The sequence below is a fragment of the Morone saxatilis genome, unplaced genomic scaffold (assembly GCF_004916995.1).
Source record: "Morone saxatilis isolate NCDOM2014 unplaced genomic scaffold, NCSU_SB_2.0 Contig12, whole genome shotgun sequence".
Lineage (NCBI taxonomy): Eukaryota > Metazoa > Chordata > Actinopteri > Moronidae > Morone > Morone saxatilis.
Window position 1 is genome coordinate 3,960,889 of NW_023339674.1, and position 22,686 is coordinate 3,983,574.

At 38.1% G+C, this 22,686-nt stretch overlaps 1 protein-coding gene across 1 annotated transcript in view; it reads right to left on the minus strand.

Moving 5' to 3' along the window:
- Nucleotides 1–5,036: 5,036 nt before the first annotated feature.
- The window catches only part of LOC118321991 (complement factor H-like), a 64,722-nt gene continuing 47,072 nt past the window's right edge, over nt 5,037–22,686 (minus strand). The window contains exon 6 of the mRNA XM_035653566.1: nt 5,037–5,185. Coding sequence (XP_035509459.1) covers nt 5,037–5,185 — 149 coding nt within the window. The remainder of the gene's footprint in view (nt 5,186–22,686) is intronic.

The window sequence follows — 22,686 nt, forward strand, 5'->3', positions numbered from 1 at the left end:
ATATACCTATACATACACACACACACACACACACACACACACCTATGCATTCTATGCATCATGACTTTAATTGCTATACTGTATACTGTCTGTTCTGATGAATCAGTTTTTTAAGAATCTAATGTATTTCTTATATTTTTGCATCATGAAGGTGCCTACATTTCCTCTGAAGTTTGACCTTGTTGAAAGCCCAGTGAAAGTAAATGGGCTGGATCGACTGTATCAGGAGAGTTGAACTCTAAAAACTGTTTCCTCGGCTATTAAATATTTTACTAGTATATTTTACCCGTGTTTGAGCTCAGAAAACATGGGCAATAAGGCTTTATTATTCAAGCAGGTTTTCATGTTTGTTTTTAGAATTTCCGTCAGCAGTCTGAGTTTTCATTTATTCTCCGCTCCTGGTCCCCCGGAGTAAAAAGCCCAGGAATCTGCCCCCCACGGTGTGTGACTCATAGAGCACACAAAGGCCATCGCTGTAGTAAATATCCACTCTTACTTTGCCAGATCTTTTATTTATTTATTTTTGGTGTTGACTCGGATGCTTGACACAGTAGGTGAATTTCCGGGCAAAGTACCAGAACTCTGTGGAGAATGTCACCACATTTAGAGGCAGTCTATTGTTTGCTTTTATACTTTAAGCCTCTGTTTGTACTACTTTATGACCTTTTTCAAATTCTAATAACAGTCAATTCAGTCAGACAATACATGCCTTTTTCATTGCAGGCATTTCAGTCATAGCATATGTTTCAGAGATCTTGTAGCCTACATGTTGGCTCCCTGGCAGTGATAGTGATTTTAAAATGGCAAAATCTCATTCATTTCAACTGAATTATAGTGATCAGTGGATTCAGTTGCAGTGGTGAAGTGTAAGAACACAAATCTTGCATGTAGAAATGTGATATTTGAGAGTTCATTCACCCCTTAGGGTGTTTTCTGATCTAGCGCCCTTGACAGCAATGTTTTTCAGTTCCTTCAAAAATGCACACCATTGTTACAAATCATTGTGTTGTTGTTTTCTGATCTGCCATCGGTATGGTTCGGCACAAAAACCACTTGATTAATGTGGGGAAATGATTGTGATCACAGTTAAAAGCAAACCAAGGTTGATTATTGGAATCTGGGATCCGATACAGCTGTTTGTTTCCAAACCACTTTGTAAGGCATTTAATTTGCCAAGTGACAAACATAGACATACTCCAAAAGAAAAACAATTCTATCCAGTTCTATCCAAAACAGTTAAAGGTTGGCCTGAAGGCTTTAAGAGGTGGCAGAAATAGATATATATTGGGATTTTATTGCAAAAAAATCACATATATCAGTTTTTAGCTTTACTAATGTTCAGAAATATCTAAAAACTGGCATTAGAAATCAATACATTGTTTTATTTCAAAATCTTCAGGAACTTTATCAAATGTGAGTCTTTCTTCATTAAACTCAAGCTCAGAACTTAATCACTTAATCCCAAATCAGGCCATAACAGATGATTAAATTAATTTACATTTTTTTTAGCACATTATTGTTAAACATAGAAAGAGAGTACCTTGGCCTATTAGGCTGTAGTTACATGGCAAAGCACAATATTGCTACCTTTAAAAACTTCAAAAAGCAGATAACAGATAACAGGTGATCAATTATGAAAAAAGGACAGATGTCAGATAAAACAGTCACATTGAGCTGGAGGTAATAAAAGTGAACAGAATTCATATTTCCCAAATGGCATTTGAAGGTGTGCAAAACCCACTATGTGCTGCATAGATTTTAAACAGTACCACAAAGATCTGCATGTTTTTTAAGACTTAATGGCACTAAAAAAGTGCTTTGTTCATTCGTTTTGAGCTGATCTCCAATTCATATTCACTTAAGCAGGATGTCAAACTCAATCTGAATCAAATAGCAACACAGTCTTTGGCCGCTTGCCTACTTTTGCTGAAGGGCAATTTAAACCTGTCATGGCTGGTGAGATGCACCCTGTATACCTCCTGTGTGATTCCTTAAGAAGAAAAATGCTCCAAATTAGCCATGTTTACAAATCAAGGGCTGTCAAGGTGATTAATTACCACCTCCATTCCCAGATAATATCATGTGACATCTGCCCTCTCCCTTCCTCTCAAGTAGTGGCAGAGATCACTCGCCCTGTTGATTAATTAAAAGAGCCCCATGGGTTAACATTTGCAAGCGAACCTTTAGAGCCAGCCGTATTCATTCTTAAACCTGTCCTTGAAACACAGACACACACACACACACGTCCAGGGAGAATGCAGTAGAAGACAGGAAAAAGATTCAGGGGTGAGGTGTTATGTCAGATTTGACAGCTGACTCCAGGTGCTGCATTAGAGACAGACAGGACACGCCTGCTCATAATATCACTTTGATCTTCTTGCCCCTGAGGTTTGCTTAGAGTGCAAAGAAAGGTAAGATAATGACTTCCTCTCTCAAGATTGGAAATAAAAGATAAGAGGAAACTATCTGTACAGCAGATATGGTGTGTCCCTTTCAATTGCAATAGCATCACTGTTATAGTCAGTAGTATTCTCCTACTTGGTTTCCCTGTGTCTGTGTGTTTGGACTCCTCCCACTCTCCTTGATTACCTGCTCACCTGTCTGACTGCTCAAACCTGCCAGCCATCAACTCATCAGCCCTGCAGTATTTAAACCCCTGTTCTCCATCCACTTGCTGCCAGATCCTTGCATCCACAAACCTGGAGCATACCCGTCGCTGTAGCTACCTGCCCGCCACGCTGCCATAATCTTCCAGTTCCACTCTGCCTGGGGTCTAGCCATACCGTCTCACCACTGCTAGCAGGAGCTACACCTCACCATTTCATTCCCCGGATTTCCAATAAAGCCTGTCTTTTGGAATCGTACCAACCGAGTTTGTGATCTGCTTTTGGGTTTCTCTGTTTAACGTAACAATCACCTCACTTGTATTTAACTTTTTCAGCTTCTTCTACTCTAAAATATTATATAGTTAAAGTGGAAAGTAAATTCACTCAAGCACTGTATTGATGTGCAATTTATATGGTATAGTTGTATGAGTATTAGTAATTTGTTTCTTGCAAATTAAGATTTTACAGACATAATATATCAGCTTTTAAAGTTTGCACTCCCTTTATGCTACACACATAGAACAAGATAATAAAATGTATAATAGAATGACAAAATGTTAACAGCAGCAACTAGATAGCGTTGATAATAATGATTAACAACTGAAAAATAATCTCCATCCACTTTGATGAAGCTTGGTGCTCAAACGCGGTCAATGAAAACAAAGTCTACCTCCTCTCGCCCTGTGCTAACACACTTAATAGTCACCATCAATCAATTAAGGTTAAATATGAAATAAGTGATACACATCAATTTACTAGACACAACAGTATACTTCCAACATACAGAAAGCTCAGTCAAAAGACTACTCACCAAAGTTTATTTCAAACCCACGGACACACACGCACTACTACACAAATCTAGTTATCCAAAACACACATACAAGGGCATAATCAAATCTCAAATCATACGATTCCACAGGATCTGTTCTGAGAACACACATTTACAAGAAGCAATAACCACACTTTTTAGTAGTCTAAAAAAGAGAGAATACAGTACCCGCTTCCTCAGAACCATCAAACTCCACGTTGGCTGCTCTCGCTTCCACTCGCTTGGACCATGTTTCCCTGAACCTAATTAACAACCAATTTCCTACAGGTTTGCACCAGAGGGAGAACTGTCCCGCTGAGGTGACCACCGCATCACAGGAGCCCCTCCTCCTCCCCCTCATAACCACCTTTTCCCACAGATTCATCCCCTACACCAAAAATGGAAAAATAATTTCTCTAAACTACAAAACACATACATCCCTTTCCATAATTACAGGATCATCTCAGCAAATAGAAAAAACAAGAACCTAAAGGATCTGCTTACACGATTCAAATACAGGGGGAGGAGAACAGACTCGGACGTCGCAAGATCACTTCCGCCACTCAATTTCCATCACAAACATTTATAGTAATAAAACATTCACTCCAGGGTTATTTTACACCCAATACAACAAATACAGATTAACCTAACCTTTTATAAACTAGTACCTAAACCTAACCTTAACCTTGTTGGGTTAATCCACACCAGACCCACATCCGAACCCTAACCATCCCAGACTAGAAAACCACTCCAACCATCGTAACTATCATGTATATAAACCAAACTTCCAGGACAGAACTCAACCAATTACAACTATATAAACCATATACAACAGTATCACTACTCTTTTGAATCCACAGGTGCAGCTCGGGACGCCGGCTTCTCCTCGCTCTCTCCTCGCTCTCTCCTCTGTCATTTTGAATAAATATATCTATGTGCAGTTGCACAGCCCACCGAGAGGACCAGCCTAGCATTACATCAATGCTGCTCCTCTGGGGGAATCACACAACCAACTCTCTGTCTCTATTGTAATTCCACTCTCCTCCAAAGGCTGTGACTCCGCCCATGACTCCTTCCACACCCTTTTTCCTCTCTACCTGTCACTTTCTTTCCCTCCAAATTCCCCCTCACACCCCCTCCTCACATAGGCCCATTTAAATTATAGGTGGGTCCTCAGCTGTGGGCCAATCAGGAGAGAGGTGGGGCCCAGATTGGAGGGAAATTTGAATTTCTCCTCATATAGGGCCCTTCTTCACTCCAGAGCCTGTTTCCCCACAGCATCCCTCTGAGAAAGCACCACACGGTGCGAAACGTAAGCAAGCCTCGTCTCTGTCGGACCCTCTGTTTTTTAAACCTTTTATATAGTCTATTTTAAATTGATCAGAGACCCATGTTGGTTTGAAATTAGAATTTATTAAAAGTTACGTTTTAAACGCCCGAGGAGCACCACCTACTGCACCAGAGACCTGTTTCTCTTTTACCTGCCTCTCTCGGCCTCTCCACGGAAACAAAACACCACTTTTTCCAAGCATGTCTTCCAGAAATCCCAGGAATTATAACACGGAACTGGATGGAGGCCGCAGCAGCAACAATACCGGGGCAGGTGGAATCAGGTGGGTGACTCACACTCGGGTGGGAACATGGTGGAGGTTGATAGGCCCCGACATGGACGAGGTCATGGGGTCGCAGGCAGACCCACAGCTGACTACCACAGGACCCCACACCACCCACACAACAGGGGCAGAAGTAAAGATAGGATTCCACACAGGCCCTACAACACAACACATACAATTAGACACTCACGATCACCTATCAGACAACTCTTAGACTCTAACACAAGAACATTAGCCAAACACCACTTTAAGTTAATTCAGGCAGTTCACCATTAAAAAACTATACAGACAGCCATCAGCACAGGCCAGTTTCCAGCAGGCATGATGCGTCAGGTCAAAAAACTGACGCATAATTGCTACATGGCAAAAGTAATTTTTCTGTAGTCCTTTTCTGTAAATGAGTGAACAAAATGCGGTAGAAATGTTTTAACCTCTTACTCTTTTAAACAAGTTGATGCCTAATTTTGTGTGAAACAAAAAGCCAGGTTGCTGCACTGCAATTGAGAACAGGTTAAATCATCCATAATACCAGATTTGACGTAAATACAACTAATTAAAATGAAATATAATAAAATTATGGGCAAATTTGACTTGATAAAGCCATTTGTGCAGAGTATATAAATTAACCATCATTATGTAAACTAAATAAAACCATCTCTGCCTCAACCAAGTTCAACTTTACAGCCCCTCGAAACACACACACACACACACACAGGTGTTTTCATGTATTTTGCCTGATTAGACCTCTGCTCAGGACTGTGCTTGATTGAACTCCTAGAAAAGTCGTACTAATCTATTGCTGTTATCTGTACTTAGCACCTGCACTTTTTTATTTTACCTTCATTCAATTCAATTTTATTGTATAGCAGCCAATTCATAAACAGAAGTTATCTAGAACACTTTTCAAATAGAGCAGGTTAGACGAACTCTTTATAACATTATTCTTATTATATCCTTATATTATCCTTCTATAACTGCTGCACACTGTTCAAACGGTTAAAAGCCTACTGTTCATGGTGTATATATCTTAGGATATTCCCATCTACCCCTTACCATTTTTCCTATGTATTACAACTAAGTATTCTGCACTTTACTGCTTTTTGCAAACCGCTGTCTCAGTACTTGTACACTGATGACACAAAATGATGATTGGATTAAAATTTATAGCTGCACACTTAGAGCATAACAATCTCTGCATCTATCAAATGGGGCACATCAGATGGTGTTATTGTTAGCAGAAAGTAGTTCATGCTATGGACACTACTTTACCACTGTATTTGAGTGTCTGCATTGAAATCCATGCACTATATATTGCCCTCAGTCCAAAGAATCAAAGAATAACCAGTAAATATAGAGCACTTAACAGTGCTGTAAAGAGGGAGTGATTACAGACACAGCCATTGACTGACTCTTATGTTAGCTTTGTTGCACCTGTAAGGGCAGGTTAAATGTCAAGATAACTGAAAACACCTGTAGATGTACGGAGTCATTATTATCATTATTGATAGGGATCCAATTATATATACAGATGGTAATAAAACATTCAGAGAGGCGATTCTGCACAGTGAGCACTTTTACTTCTACTTGAAGGTCCAATTTGCAACTTCTACTTCACTGTAAAGTCCATTCTCAGTGCTGAACTGGTGGCTACAGGTTTCTTTACATCTCATTTTGTATGAGACACATGTGTCCAGCAGGAAAGACTGTAGAAATTAACAAATTTAGCAATATTCTAGATTCTGTAATTTAGGATTGTGGAGGGTGGAATTATCTTTTCTTGTGGAAAAAACATAGACTCACATTATTGTTCCAACCAGACTGTTTGCATATACTGTCTTATTACATATTAGAGACTTAGAGACAAACTTTTTTTGTCATTTTGGATTTGGCATCAAAATGAAATTACATTACAATGGCACATAGCACAACAGGAATAGATAATATCTGAAGTTTATTGTTATAACATTTCTCTACTTTTACTTTTATCTAGTAGTTTTACATTGAGATATAGTTTTACTTAAGGATCTGAACAGTTCTTCCACCACTGCTTAAAAATATTATTCATTTAAGCATTCATGCACAGAGAATGCTTTTAGAAGTAAGCTGAGGCATGTGTACACAGCTCCCAACTATAGGCCTTGCAGTCAGTTATTATCCATTAGATGCTGTTAAACAAGCTAGCAGTTCATAGGAACTTCAGTAATTTATTCCTAAAGCCCCATATTTACCAAGAACGCAGCATCATTCACCATCCCCACTTTGGTCCTGATATTAAAAATACAATTACCATATTTCATCACTTATGACAAGCCTTTGAAAGCGCTGATAAACCATGACTGCATTATTATTTCCGCTCTGACAAGCAGTCTAATATATTCTACAGCAGTGAATTTCATTTGATATGTCATGACAAACTGCATTGCATTCTGGTGGCTCTGAGAACAGCCCCTAAACTCAAGCAAGCTTTCAGTGTAATTCAATCACACATCTCGGCGCCTGTGTTTAATCTACCACTGTCACAAAACACACTATACGTTTTAAATGATGGTGTGATTCCCTTCTTAAATGTACAAGCCAAATCCCAACGTTATTCTTTCCATAATGGCAAAGTTTGTTTGCTGTGCACAGAGTACAGAACAATTGAAAAAACTAAAAAGGCCACTAATTTGTGTCATGTAAAATAGCCTATATGGGCGGCGTGGGATTTTGAAATAATATTGTTCTTTGCTCACAGGATTAAAGCGTAGTCACAGCTTTGAATATAAACCATTTGCACATCTTAAAATGTAATTAGTCATTAAGATATTTTCTCCGTGTTGCTGCCTCAGCCTTTTGTATGAGGAGGCAGTCTGTTCTATCCTGATAGCAGCTTCATTATGAAAAAGAATACCGTTCTCAAATATTAAACACTTTGATGTTTCACATCGCCACAACTGAAGTAGTTTAGCTGCAGGAACATTTTCCTTTATTTACATGAAAACATATGGTGTTCCAATTAATAATAATTCCATTGATTTTTACATAGCACATTATAATTTCATGATGAGTTGTAAAGCTGTGTTTTTAACATAATCACAACACATTTACAGATTTTTCTGTGCTTATGCTCATATTTCCATATGTAAACTGTATCTTGCTGCTCTGAAAATTTTGGTTTCATAGTGACTCACTTGGTGCTCAGGTAACCAGCCTTCATACCTAGGGTTTCTCATTCTTTGTTTCTGTTCGAACACAAACTGCCGACACACACATACAGATGCTAAAAAAAGACACACATATGCACACCTACTGGCATTTTGATTACCAAAGAGACAGTGAGAAAAACACCACAACTAAGCTATGAAGGCTGAGAAATATTGTTAAGGGGAAAAATCACAAAACAGGATTGTTTTGTTTTTTTCATTTTTGCAAAGGCCCCTTCTTTTATTTTTTTCATCTTTTAAATATGTTCATAAATACACCATATCTCCTAAAGCAGTAGCCTTACAGTTTAACCTTAAGACTCCCTTTCCAGTGCCTTTATTGGCATCTTATATGATGAACATCTGTGTTGTAAAAGTTTCATATTTGAAAGGGCATGAAAAGCATAGTGTACCGGAAATCCAAAGACAAAGATTTTAATTTGAACTCTTTAAATTTTACCCACCACTTCTGACATCAAAGATGAAAGTATGGACCCTGATAGTCATAATGCTGCATGATCTGCTCTGTATGAGTAAATACACTGGACAACACACTGAATGACTGGTGACTGACAACTGGAGTAGCGGCGGTAGATAACCCCGACAAATCTTGTGAGAAAGCCAAATGTTGTTGTCTCTGGGTAACATGCACTGCATTGTCTACTGTCCTCTGGCATTAAAGAAATTGAATAACATCTCCTCCATCCTGTCTTATGCCTCACAAATCTTTTTCAGAAATCATTCTGAGAATCATTGTGACTTGAGGACCACTTCACCTCCATGTGACACTTCTTCAGTCTGATTGTACCAATCAAGCAACAATGGCTACCTGAACATTCAGAGACTCTTATACCAAGCTCCCTTGTTACATGATGATGAATCTGATCATAAGCCAAACACACATGGCGTTAAATATGTGATATACTGCAGTATCATTGCACACTGTAGCACTTAGAGACATTTGAAGTATCACCTTCCATCTGGAGGAAGTGTATTTCTGATAATGAGCATAAAAGATTTGACATACCATCTGGCAAAAGTGTTCCTCTGAAAAACATCACCACACTGGCATAATATTCAGAAATCATGAAAATGTGAACAACTTGATTTTGAGAATACTTTCTAATAGCACATTTTGTGAAAGTAAAAATATAGGAATTTGCTGATCAGTTTGACATTTTTGTAAAACAAAAAAATTAAAAAAAATTTAGTCTGGTTGTTGAAAATGCAAAATCTGTTGTCTAGAATGCAGCCACAGTGCATGGAGCAAAATGTTTGTGTCAATAATTGATTGTGTACACCCAGAACAGTGCTAATCAATACAATCTTCTGCCAAGGCTTGCTGTGTCAGGTAACTGATGACTGACCTGCTTTCCTGAAGCAAATTACAAACTCTTATTTATTATTAATCAACTGATTTCATTTATTCTCAGGCTTTGAGCTTCTGATGCATCATTTACCAGTTGACCAGGTTCAATCCCATGAAGAGAACTATCTTTAAATTCATTGTATGTCTTTAAAATCTATTACAACATGTTGGATTGGTGTTGTATTAACTGGCTCAATTTATAACAAACCCTGCAGAATCAAAGCCAACCAAAGTATTATTTTTTTTTAATTGATTGTTAAATAACTCCCCCAAACAACAATTGTCCAATCATAGTGTAGCAACAGTAACTAAGCAACACGTTTTCAGATTTCTCCACATACTTGTGGTGTGCATGAGGCTCAAAAAAGACTGCTACATACTATTTAAAGAGCTTGAAGGATGGTGTCTTTTGCACCATCTTTCCAAAACCAGACAAAAGTGTAATGAATTAATTAAACTGCTGCTTATCTTCTCTAAGGTAGTCTAATCTAAGAACATTAACCCTGTGGGAGCAAACATGTAAGTGAAATTTGAGTAATGGCGACACTTTACACTCCTGAAAACTTCCACTGGATGTTACATTTCTCATCAGTTATTCCTCATTCTGAAATATTTTTTTCTTTTAAAAAATTAAAAAACTTTTTTTGAATTACTAATATTAAAGCATCAATCTAACTACTGAAAGTGAATTTCAAAATATTCAAAAGTTATGTTAGAATGACAGTATATAATTGGTGGACAGAGGTTCTGGGTCTGAAGTGAAGCCAATGTGTAAGTGTCTTAAACCTGCATTCTTTATAATGGCCATCAGGGGGCAGAACCATGGGCTGTGAAAAAGAAGTCTAATAATATTGAGTGTTATTATTTATTACCTCAGTAAACAGTGTCCTGATGAGATTATGGTCTCAATCACTATTTTTGAGTCTTCCTCCATACAGCATGATGGCCATTTTGTAAAGTATGGTCCCATTTAGAGTTAAAAATAAATAAAGCAGGGTATGCTTTAGGGCGTGGCTACCTTTTCATTAACAAGTTATTCTCAGTGAGTCAGTCCAGGGCATTGCACAAAACTCAGATCACACTCTCAAACTAGGCAAATATGATTCAACATTATGTTACTGCATTGACTATTTCTCACCTAAAATATTTTCATAAAGATATTTTAGTGTCTGCCATTGTTTCCTGCTACAGACGAGCTCAACTCAGTTGGCTTCAAAAAAGAACATTGCAACAACCATAATGCCAAACTCAAACGGTACTTCACAAACCAATGGGTGATGTCACGATAGGTTGATACTTGGGGCTAACTTGCTTCACAGTTCAATAAATAATTCTTTATTTCCATGTCTTCTAAATTGAACATCTGCCGGTGAAGGCGCTGCCTGATACATGGAGGTTTAGCTACAGCAGGATTTCAAGTATGTGGCCATATTGTACGCATATTTTACCCTCCTACAGGTTTCTCATCATACAGCAAATCAGCTAGAAACTGCAAAGATGGGGGCCAGCAGAAACGAGTTGTGAACAAAACATTGACATATCATGACCTTTTAAATTGATATAGCGAACTTGTAGTTACTCATAGTTACTGATTTAGACATTCAACAGTTACAGAGCAACATGATCATTCATTTTGAGTCTTATTTCTGGCCATCTGGCAAATGTAAGTTTGATATTCACTCTCCTTTTGCTCTGTTTTTGCTCTCCTGAGGGAAATCTGGCTGCTAAATGCTCCCCTATCAGCTAGTCACTAACTGTGTCTGTTTACTGTTTGTTTCTGAGAGGGTAGTGTACTGGATTTGTAGAAGTTTTTACTGAAAACAGCTGCTGCTACGATTGAAAGCACATTGAATGAGCACATTCAGGTGACCCCGTTGACATTGTCAAATTGTTTTCACTTTGTCATTTGATACATTTGGTCTTGTTAAGTAATATTGATTATTGTCATTAGCTACGAATTCTCAGTGTTAAATCTTCCACCGTTGTCACTGCAAACTGCACATGTGCTGTTAGAGAACAAGAATGGAGAGCTTGACAAATGTAGGAACAGTAACAAAGGGGGCTGGATTTAACAAACGGTCAATTTGATGCTCAACAATTTAGTCATTTAACTACCAGACAGCTGATAAAAACTGGTTTAATGAAACTATTTACATGCAAAGTCTTTTGACTTTTGAGAAAGCTTGGCCTTCTTTACTCTCAAGACAGAGTTTAATGAGACTGACCTTTGAGGATGGAGAACCCGACTCGTCCTCGGCATATAAATAGGAATAAACTCTGACCTCTCAAAGATTCAGGATGCCATTTAATCTCGTCAGCGGCAATGCTTTTATCCTCATCTATGACTCACTGATCTTCAAGAGGCCCTATTCGTTCTGACACAATGACAACACATGCTATCAGGCTGAGTACATACTGTACATTAGTTGGTGAAGTTGGACTCCCCAGGAGGATTGTGGTGGCTTTGAGTGTTTGCTGCAGCAGCAGATCAATGCAGCATGCCTCTAAAGTATACGGTACACTTGCTGAGATGTTGATGTCAGGAGCTGTTTTTCTGTCTTGTTTGAGGTTATACTTAACGACTCACTAAAAGAAATATTGCACGCTTAAAAACTGAGTCAACATGAATGCATCCATTGCGTAATCAAGTCACTGAGATGGGTCTCTCATATTCCTGTGTGTGTCAGTTTGCACATTCAGTGATGAAGATCACAACCCTCGGTCCATTATGCCTGCAGGTCCCTCACTGCTTGTTCAGACGACAGCGAGTGTGTGAAGTCCAAGAGGATGAGTGTGTGCACTGCATATTATTTTTAAAAAATGGGGAAGAAAAAAAAAGTGAGTTGTTTATGGATGTAGAAAGCCCCCTCCATGATGATTTCAGTCTGAAGTCAAAAGAACATACACAAACACACTCCCCCATGATACTGTAATACTTATTGTCTCATGCTCACCATCTCCAGGATATTTTAACATTTGTCCTACCCTATGCAATACAAAACTTTATAGGAAAAAAACTATTATGCAGCGTCTATGTGAATAATATGAAATGCATGATAATGTAGAAATTAAGGTTTAGCCACTGAGAAATGGCACAAAGTGCTTACATCAAATAACTTGGACATTTTTTTTTGTTAAAATAAAATATAATGCCAAAATATTGGCAACATTTTGTAAAGAAAAATAATAAGAGCTTAAAAATTGTATTTTAAAAGTTGATGTATAGGATAAAGGTGCATAATTCATATTTATTTCATTGTGCAATTGTGTGTATGATGAGAATAATGCTGACCTTGCCATGACCTTAAGCGGACCAATGCTCCAAGTAACAACATATTGCATGTTCTTGCTAGGCTTGCATCAATAACATGCAATACTGACTACAGGGTTACCTTTCAGTATTTCTTGTAAGAGACAGGCTTCCAAGACATTTAAATAAACACGTGTCTGGGCTACAATAAAGGAGCCATCTATGGTGCAGAGATGTGTAGGTGTAGGCGGACTTACTGACCTAAGAACCCTTTTGTGTCTATATGACTCAGGGCAGAACAACAGATTTTCCTGCATTTCTTCACTGCACACAGTGTGTAATTGAACTGGACAGCTGAGTGAGGAATGGACCACTAGAGACCTACTAGCAGTAATCAGGAGGTGTCTGGTTCAGATCCCATGTGGAGTGGGGCAGAGTGGCCCAAAGTGAGAGCTATTATCTGACTTCTCTTTCACAGATGCTTCTGAAACAATGGCTGATGGGGGAAACTATCAGTATGGGTAAATCCACCATCCTGCAAGTAAAATAATGTATTTTCTCTCAGTGGTGGTGACAACTTTATGCACTGCTATTTGTCTGCAAGAGGTGCCAAACAGGACGAGGGGCAGTCGTGTGGTTTTTATGTTCCCTAGGACAAGAGGGACACAATGTGGCGGTACTTAAACACCACTGGAGGCTGTTAGGCTGATAGAAGGAGGCAGGCTGGAGTGTGATGTGATGACACCTCTCAGCCACCAGTCTCTCACTCTGACTCTCTCTTTGTGTTTATAACTCTGGGTGTTTTCCCTCACTGCCTGTGTGGTCAAATCGCCTCTCTCATTCCTGTCTCATAAACACCATGTTTCAAACAACATGTTCTCTTTGCTTTGTCAGTAGACCTCCCCTTTAAAATATGACTCTGGACACCACTGTACATACTATTAACTTGCATGCACATTTAATAATGCACACAAATGTGCAAATAAAATGTAGGTAGTCCAGGTTACTTTCAAATCGGAAATCTAAACATATCTGTACATTTCTATGCTGCACAGGAGAAAAGTTAATTAAATGTTGCTTGACGTATACCAGAGATGACATATGACAGATGAGAGCATATAAAGATACACTTGTCAGGTCTCTGACTGTTGGTGGAAGTGCTACATTTTTGTACTGCACGTGTAGAGAGGTGGTCAAAGTTAAAGTTAGAGTAAACACATCTCATTCGTCAAGTCACTGCAGACTTTTTGCTTCAAACCAGGACCTAGAGAGTTCTGTGAATGCCTAAACCATCATAACCATAAAGAACTTTTATTCAAAATTATTATTATTAATTATTATTTGCTGAAACTGTCACTATATACCTGACGATGGCACATAAGACAGAGGATCTGTAAAATTAAAAAATAAAAATAAAAAAACACTAATTGGGTCTCAGCGGCATTTGCAAAAGGACCACCGCATCTAAAAGAAAACCAAATCAGAGCCACGATGAGTCCATGCAATGTGAACTAGTGCTCGTGCACACTGCCTGGGGCTAAAGAGTGCTGAAGAGGCATCTTTGAGAAGACGAATCTCTGTAAGATCCCACTGTGAAAGCTAGCTCTTCTGATGTATGAGGTTTTGCAGGCAACAGGCACCTTCTTCTCTGCTGTGGGTTTGGCGGGAGGGGCTCAGCAGAGTGATACATGCAGCAGAGAGACACACACAAAGGTTTTGCGTTGTGTATTTTCAAGTTACCTACTGCAGATTTATAAAGGTAAATTGACTTTATTCATGTAGCATGAATGCTCATTCACACACATTCACAGAGCACAGGCTTCGGGAGCCGTATCTTGCCCAAGGACACTGTGGACTGGAGGAGCAAGGGCTTGTTCCTGTCCAATAAAAAAGCCCTAAAAACATGTAAGAAAAAGATCTGATATTGTAGGGAAACAAACAAATTGTCAATTAAGATTTCACTGATGCGTCCAGTATCAACATTTTGCAACCATCCAGATATAGTAATTAACTGTTTCTTTGATATGGTAATTTAAAAATGTATTTGCTGTTGTATATAAACACAATTTCTAGGACACAGGGTTAGAAGAGACTGATACAAGACTTTTACTGTGGCCATGACTAAGGACTGCAACTGCAATTTTATTTCCATATCTCTTTAGAGATAGAATACAGACATACATAGCTAATCTATCCATCTGACTAAGGCCAACCTATATAGGACATGATAAAATTATATATTGACTCAAACACAATAAGCATACAAGACTTTAACCTTTAAGCCTAAAAAGGACAAGGCAATGTATATATATTTAAATAATACATAAATACTTGCAATTTAAAGAGTCAATATGGGGAATTCTTTCCAGCCATTCTAATATTGCAGAGGTGATATTTATTTTATTGTGTGAAAATTTAATTTACCACAGTCACAGTGTCGCAACAGGAGCCGAGTGTCAATATTTGACCAGAGACAGCTGCATTTTCTCTCTGCTTAACATTCTCTTTGATAGATGGAGAGGAGGAGAAAGTATTAACTGCAGAGACCTCAAGTTGTGACTCGCATAATGACATGAGCACATCTGACAAATAGACATACACAGCTGGTTTATTGAGATTCATAAAGCATACATATCTTCTCAATTTAAACTTTTGTAAAGTCTGGGTGGAGGTGAGTGAAGTGTTTGCGTGTATCAGTGTGTGTTAATGTAGAGTTCAGCTTTACTTGCAAGGTGCTGGTGTCCTTACATCCTTTCAGAAAGGCTGCTGGAACTTTTTGCCAGGTCTCTGAGAATAAACAGATCCGGATTTTGTGCGATCTCATGGCAAAATTAAATATGTGTTGCATGGTAAGCATGTTTAACAATTTAACACAAAATTGTAAATTATTGCAATCTATAATACATTATAAGTGTAAACTATTTTGTACTTTAATTGCATCTTTTACTTGGCTCAATCATTTGCAAAAACTATGAAGCTCCAAAAGGTTACCTGGGAGGTAAATTTGGGTTTGTCAATGCCATCCAGAACAACCTATAGAAGCACAACTGACAGGACAACATCATTACTCTGACTGCATCTTTCAAACTCCACATCCCAAGTTTGTAATGATGGCTTTGTAAAGTTTCAAGTCTAAAAGATGTCATCAGTATTATCTGACTAGTACCCCTTCATCAGTGATGTGTCACTTGAAATAAAACTTCTTAAGCTAAGGTGCCTCAGTTTGCCTCAAGATGTGCATCGAGAACACTATTCTGAGGTCTGTCAGTCTGAGCCAGCTGTTATTAACTACTGTCTCTCTGAAACAAGGACTGTGATTAGTGTCCAGGCTGCCAAGGAGTAATTCTACTCCAGAGGGTTCATTTGCTCCTTAACACCCACTGTCATTAAACCCCAGTCTCCAGTAAAGCGATTATTCAGCGATAAAGTTTTAATTGTGCCATTGTCTGTGAAGAAGGTGGCGGGTGGATAATTAGTGGTCCTGGGGAGAGCACAGAGGGACTGGGCAGCACCGACGATGTGTCTAAGACAAGTGTTATACTAAAGACAAGAAACTCAATTTGGCAGCCAATTTTTTTTATTATCACATTATTATTTCACTAATAATAATGTGTCGTAATGCATGAGCGATGCATATCGCGTCGCAATATTGCTGATTTCATGAAATTAATGGCAAAGGTAGTTCTGCATACAAGTGTGTATAATAGCAGTACACTCCCTCTTGTGGCAAAAATTGGTAACATTTTCTCAACTTTTCTCTTATAAGTGACTATAGAAAAAACATCTCAAGATTTCTCAACTTAGATCACTATACATATTTGAATAGGGTTTCAATGAAAGGAACTAAAACTAGGTTGTATTTAAGTGTGCTCACCATCCTCACAGAAAGCCAAATGAGATGAAAGATTGTGTATCCAATCACGTAAACACAAGTGTTTAATTTTGTAATTGGTTAAATATGTTGATTAGTCAAGTGTATGAGCATTTTTTTGGTCTTTTCTGGTCAGAGGTGGTCTGGTGCTAGTTAAAACTGGTTAAAATCAGTGATGCCAAATATCTTAAAGGGGCACTAATTAAACCTATATTTCTAATAAAATCCAGTTTAAACTGGTGCAGATTGTAACTAGATACCAGTTCACTAGCACCAAAACAAAACACTTGAGGTCAGCTATTTTTCTGTCTTTTTACATCTGACTCGCTTGAAAAAAATTATAAATTAAGACATTAATGTTCTGTAAATTTTCAAAGGACAATATGTTTCCAGTTTTGCTCCAATTTTGTAAGAAATCCTAGCTCTCCACATTCATGGTGAATTATAGCTGTCTTTAACTGGTTGTTGAGTTTGACAAATTTCAGCAGTTTGCCTTACATTAATTTAAGAGTAGCTTTCCACCATCCTGCCAAATTGTTTCTATTGTTGTGTGCTAATGATGTGATAAATTACTAATAATAATACTAATAGGTTGCCTTGCTCTCTCTATCCTTTCTACAGACTTTTTAGCTTTAGATCAACTCAGTTGCGCAGATGACACTAAGCAGTTTCCTTTCAATATTATGTTTGGTAGTCTATGTTCTTTAGCTTTTGGTGATTAATTTATTTGTGTGGGTCACAATTGTGGTAGCTGCCATGAGGAGACAGTGACACTGCAGTTATGACTGAAAAGATTTGAATGTTTAAAGTTTGGGGAGCCTTGGGGAGACAAACGATAAAAATAAGTACAACAGGGTTGACGTAGGAAGATAGGTAATGAGAAACTAGAAAGGACATTGGTAACAATCAGACAGGAAACAGATATTATATAAAAGTTAACAGACACGTAAAAGGAACACCAGAGCAGTATAACAACAGTAACAATATGGCAAAAACTGGCTAAAAAACTGCCCTCTAAATATAAACTGGTGTGAATGTGATTGAGAATGAAGAGCAGCTGGGGTGGCAGGTGATTGGACCAGGTGATCTCTAAGGAGAAAAAAACACTCAGTGAAGGCAATTCAGGGACATGAAGCAGAACAGAAACTCCAGAACAAACACCTATAATGAAAAAAAAGAGTCACAGGCTAAAAAAGAGAGACTGAAACGATGTAGTACTCCAGCCTTGCAAACTGTTAGCTAGTTGGTTTGATTACTACCTAGAGTTGTCCATAAACAGGGAAGAGGCTTAGGTTAAAAACGGTTAAAAACTACAAATGAGATGCCAAATATTATGAATACATACAAATAATGCTACTAAAACCCAAATATTACTCAAAAAATGATGAAGAAATAACTACGTTATGATGCAGAATTGCAAAACGTCTGAATTCATACTTTATTGACTCTTTCTGCAAGATGACAAGCAAACAACTTTGTTTATTTTCTTAATGGACTTCTGATTGATCAGAGATATGCTTAGTTCATATGTAAAACCGGACTGCTTGGTAAGTGCAAACAGTTTGGTTTTACATATTAAGTTAGCATAGCTCTGATCAGTCAGAAGTCCAACTTTCTGTCTTACCTTTTCCTGAGCAATCTCCTTTTTTGTCTATTCTCTGTATAAATATGAAGTAGTATTGTAAAGCTCTGGGTGCACACAGACTGATACAAGTGGGGGAGCACCTCTGTGGCTCAAAGCAGACAGGTTGAGAAGTCAGTGTGTGTGTGTAAGTGAAGAGAAATTCACTTTTTAATCCCAAAAGTTTAAAAAATAAACTAGAGCTGTCCTCTTGCCAGTAAGCCTACAGATCAGAGCAGAATCTGGTGTGACTATGGGTGTTTATTCCTCAAGAAGCTCCAGCTCTCTTTTCCAGAGCTCCCTGGGAACAAGCATCTGTTTGTGGGCCAGCAGCAGCTCTGTCTCTCCACTCTTCCCCACACAAGACTGCAGAGTGCAAAGTTCAATGTTTTAAAGGGGGGCCTTTTTGCCTTTTTTTAATTAGATAGGAAAGCTGAAGATAGACAGGAAAGGAGCTCTACCAGGTGAGCTATCAGGGCGCCCCAACCTCAATAAATAATTGTATTTGTGTTTGGCGGGAACACAGCTTGAGAACTGAACCTTAATGGACTTCAGCTGATACCTGAGTGCACTTTGTGAAAAGATTGTACCTGGACAGAAACATTTCTGTGGACATTAAGTGTGAGCCTGATATTTCATACTGCATGTAGGCTCCTTCAATGAATATTAGTGTCTCTCCCTGTTTATATGCCAGGCAGTGTGGTTGGCCCAAATCAATCTCCAATCAACTGTTCTTGTGTACTTATCTGGAACAATTCAAGATTGTTCAAGCTAGATTTGATTTGTCCTTTTTCTGACAATTTTTTTTTATTTCTAAATCAAAAAATGAATAGGCAGGTTAATCAAAATGAAAATAATCATTAGTTGAAGTTCTAGATAAAACTCTATACATGAAATATTTGCTACTGTTGTTAAACTTTAGAACCGTAGACAACATTGTGAGATTCTAACTCACTCCACACCAGCAGTATCCTTCTCTCTGAATACTAATTCTCTTTATCCTTTCATGTAAAGACATACTGAACTTGTATTCTTAACCCTGTGACCCAGCAGATATAAATAAAACTTAACAGCTACTCTGATCGCATTCCCTTTGAACTCAGGTCCTTTGGTGATACTGGTGATGATACTTAATTTACATCCAACATATTTTAAACATTTTTAATTGTCTTGGGTGATTTAGCCAGCCTTAGATGTCCAATGTGTAACCTTCAGGAGGATCTATTGGCAGAAATGGAATATATACATTTAACATACACAGGAATTATTGAGAGACATTTCAAACAAAAACACACTCAACATTAATTAATCATTTAATTTACTGTATATTTGTGCCATTTATCAGTTTTTTTTTTTGTTTTGTTTTTTTGTTGTTTGTTTGGTTAATCCCTGGTTGACACTTTTCCAGAGTTACAGTCTGGTGAGATCTCACTTCCTGTGAGCCATCTTGACACCCTCATTATCTTGCACTGTGTGATCCTCTCTACACATACTTTACTCTCCTCCTTTTCCTCTGCCTGTGCACTCTCTTTCCAAACGTCTCCGTCTTCTTTTTAAAGGGAAGAGACCAGTTCGTGCTCTGGCATCAGACAGACCTTCAGCCATGGCATATCACTCTGGAAGATTTGGCTTATGTAAAATCAATTTACAAATAATTTATTGAGTTCTCAGTTGGGGTTTAGCATTTTGGCAGTGCAAACATTGTGTTTTTCCTTTTTGGATTAAAAAAAAGGTTTTTACGGTACATTAAACAGCTGAAAAATGGTGTGATTCTACTTCCATAACCCTCTCTAAGGTTAGATCTATGATGCTGCAGGTTTTGGCTCAAGCCCACAGGACTTTTTTGCACATCAAAAGGTGGACCTGCAAAAAAAAACAGAAAAATGATAATTAAGATTACAAACCTTAGTCAGATTCCTATAAGCACCAACCGACATCCTGACAGTGATTTAAGCCAGCATGCAAAATAGATTTCTTCTTAAATTACTAAGTCTCTGACAATGGATTTATCTTTAGTGTCTTGTTTCTCCATCAATTAAGATTGCCGGTCTATTGAAGCCATCATACTTTGTACAAGAGTACATCCGGTGGCCAGAGGACTTAATAAATGAACAGAGCCAGAAGCAGAAGCACCAGAGAGACCATTTTGTGTCTTGTCCTATGAAGTGTCTTCTCCTGTGTAATTTAATGTAATCACAGCTCAGTCTTGTGCCATTACGTCCTAAGGCTCATGGTTTTGGTTGCTACCAATTTTCACCAAAAAAAGAAAAAACATTATTTTTAAAAATGGAAAAGGGTTTAAAGTGATAATTACGCTCCCAGATGACAATCCTCACCAGGAAAACTGACAGCACAGATCAGTTGTTTAAACACTTAACATGAACAATTTCCCTCTGTTTTTGTTGTGTGAATTATAACTCTTGTATATGGAGCAAAGGCAGAAGTAGTGTGAAGATACTGTGCAACAAACCTCTAAGTAAGCAGTTTGGGCTAAATGGTTGGCTCAACAAGCAAAAATTTAAACTTTAACCAGTACGGAGCCCCCGAGGTGACATGAGAAACAAAAAAAAAGTGACGAGAAAAAAAAAATTAAAAATAAAAAAAAAAAAAAGTGCCAAAGCCCTCTAGCAACCAGAGTAATTATGACCAGGGCAAAGGAGGAAATCAGGTCATGGTAAGTCAGAGTGACGAGTTTTGGCAGCACTGAATTAAAAGCAGGGGGTCACCAAAGTCGCTAAGAGTCATCTCCGCGGACCATGAATAGCTATACCAATGCTGAGACATTTTCAGTGTTGCTAAAAACAGTAGGCTAGAATGTGTAACATATCAAATAACTATAACATTTTGCTTGCACTCAAACGATAAAAAAAACGTACCATGACATACAAAGCAAACCCACTGGTTTGATCATTATGTCACGGTAGGAGACTTTAGCTGGCATGTTTACTGTTTACTGAAACATTTTATCATTATTGCCTATTATTGTTGGGAATGAGGATGTTTTATTGACAATCTTCACATCTGCTCCCAGAGGGAATTAACAAATCAGTTGTTTAAGAATTATACCGATACCTGAACTGCAGTGTGCACCATTTGTATATGTAATGTCATCAACATGAACATGTATAGACAGACTGATGTATATTGCAGATACTTGCTCTGCTAAAGCCATGTGATTGCTAATTTCAGTTCTATCAATATAGCCTCACAACATGCTACGTATGTTCCCTGGAGAAATTAACAATGATTGATCTCTTGTATCTAATTCCCTTTTTCCTTCTTTTTTTAGTTCTCAATTTTCTACATACTAATGACCAAGATGCTTTATTCCTCCAGTTTTCCCTCCAGGTGAAAGGAAACAACTCAGTGCATTTTCATTTGGGAAATTAATTTTCAGGCAGACAATTCTGGCTTGCCTCTTGACATGGGCAGGGAGGGGGGTTGATAACTTATAATTGACCTTGTTGTTACAGCATACTTCCAGGTAAGGGGTAAATTCAAGTGGACTGTAGTGTCGCCACGCAGCACATACAGTGCTGTAGAGGCATTTTAATAAGAGAGCCTGCTGGCACTTGGTGCTTTTAAATTATGCGTTTGTGTTGCTGCTACAGGCCCTTGTAGAAAACTCCAGTTACATTCTTGTAAAACATGCATTTCTTTTTGAAAATAACATCATGTACAAATCCATCTCTGACCTTTCATAAATGTTATTTTATCAGTGTCTCATAATCCTACCAAAAGGCCAAGAGGAGGAGAACTAGAGATAAAAAACAATTTCTGATTGATACAGTGATATGATTGATATGAAGTAGGCTAATCCTGGCTTTAAATTATTAGCAGTTCCGTGTTCTCATACATAATGCATTATGCAAATGGTTGTTATGTAAATATCTTAATCATGTATGTGCTAAATAATGTGTCACTGCAGGCTTCAAAGCAGCTACCTCCTGATTACAAGATATTCCTGCCCCTGCACCCGTTTTGATATTTTATCATTTTAGCACTTGGACTGAGTGTTTCTTTTATGAACTGAGCAGTTTTCATGACCTGGATACATGAGGTGAATTTAGACCTTAATGCTATTTGTGTTTTAGAATTTCTTTGTTCTTGTTCTTTTACTGCACTGCTTGTTTGATACAGTACGTCATGCTTTTACTCTGAAGCTTTGTAACCATGTGCAATATGAATACTAAAACTCAATAAAATGATCAGGAGAGCGAGCTCTGTCCTGGACTGTCCTCTGGACTCCATTGAGGAAGTGGGTGAAAGGAGGATGTTAGTGAAGCTGACATCCATCATGGACAACACCTCTCACCCCTACATGACACTGTGGGGTCCCTGAGTAGCTCCTTCAGCAGCAGACTGT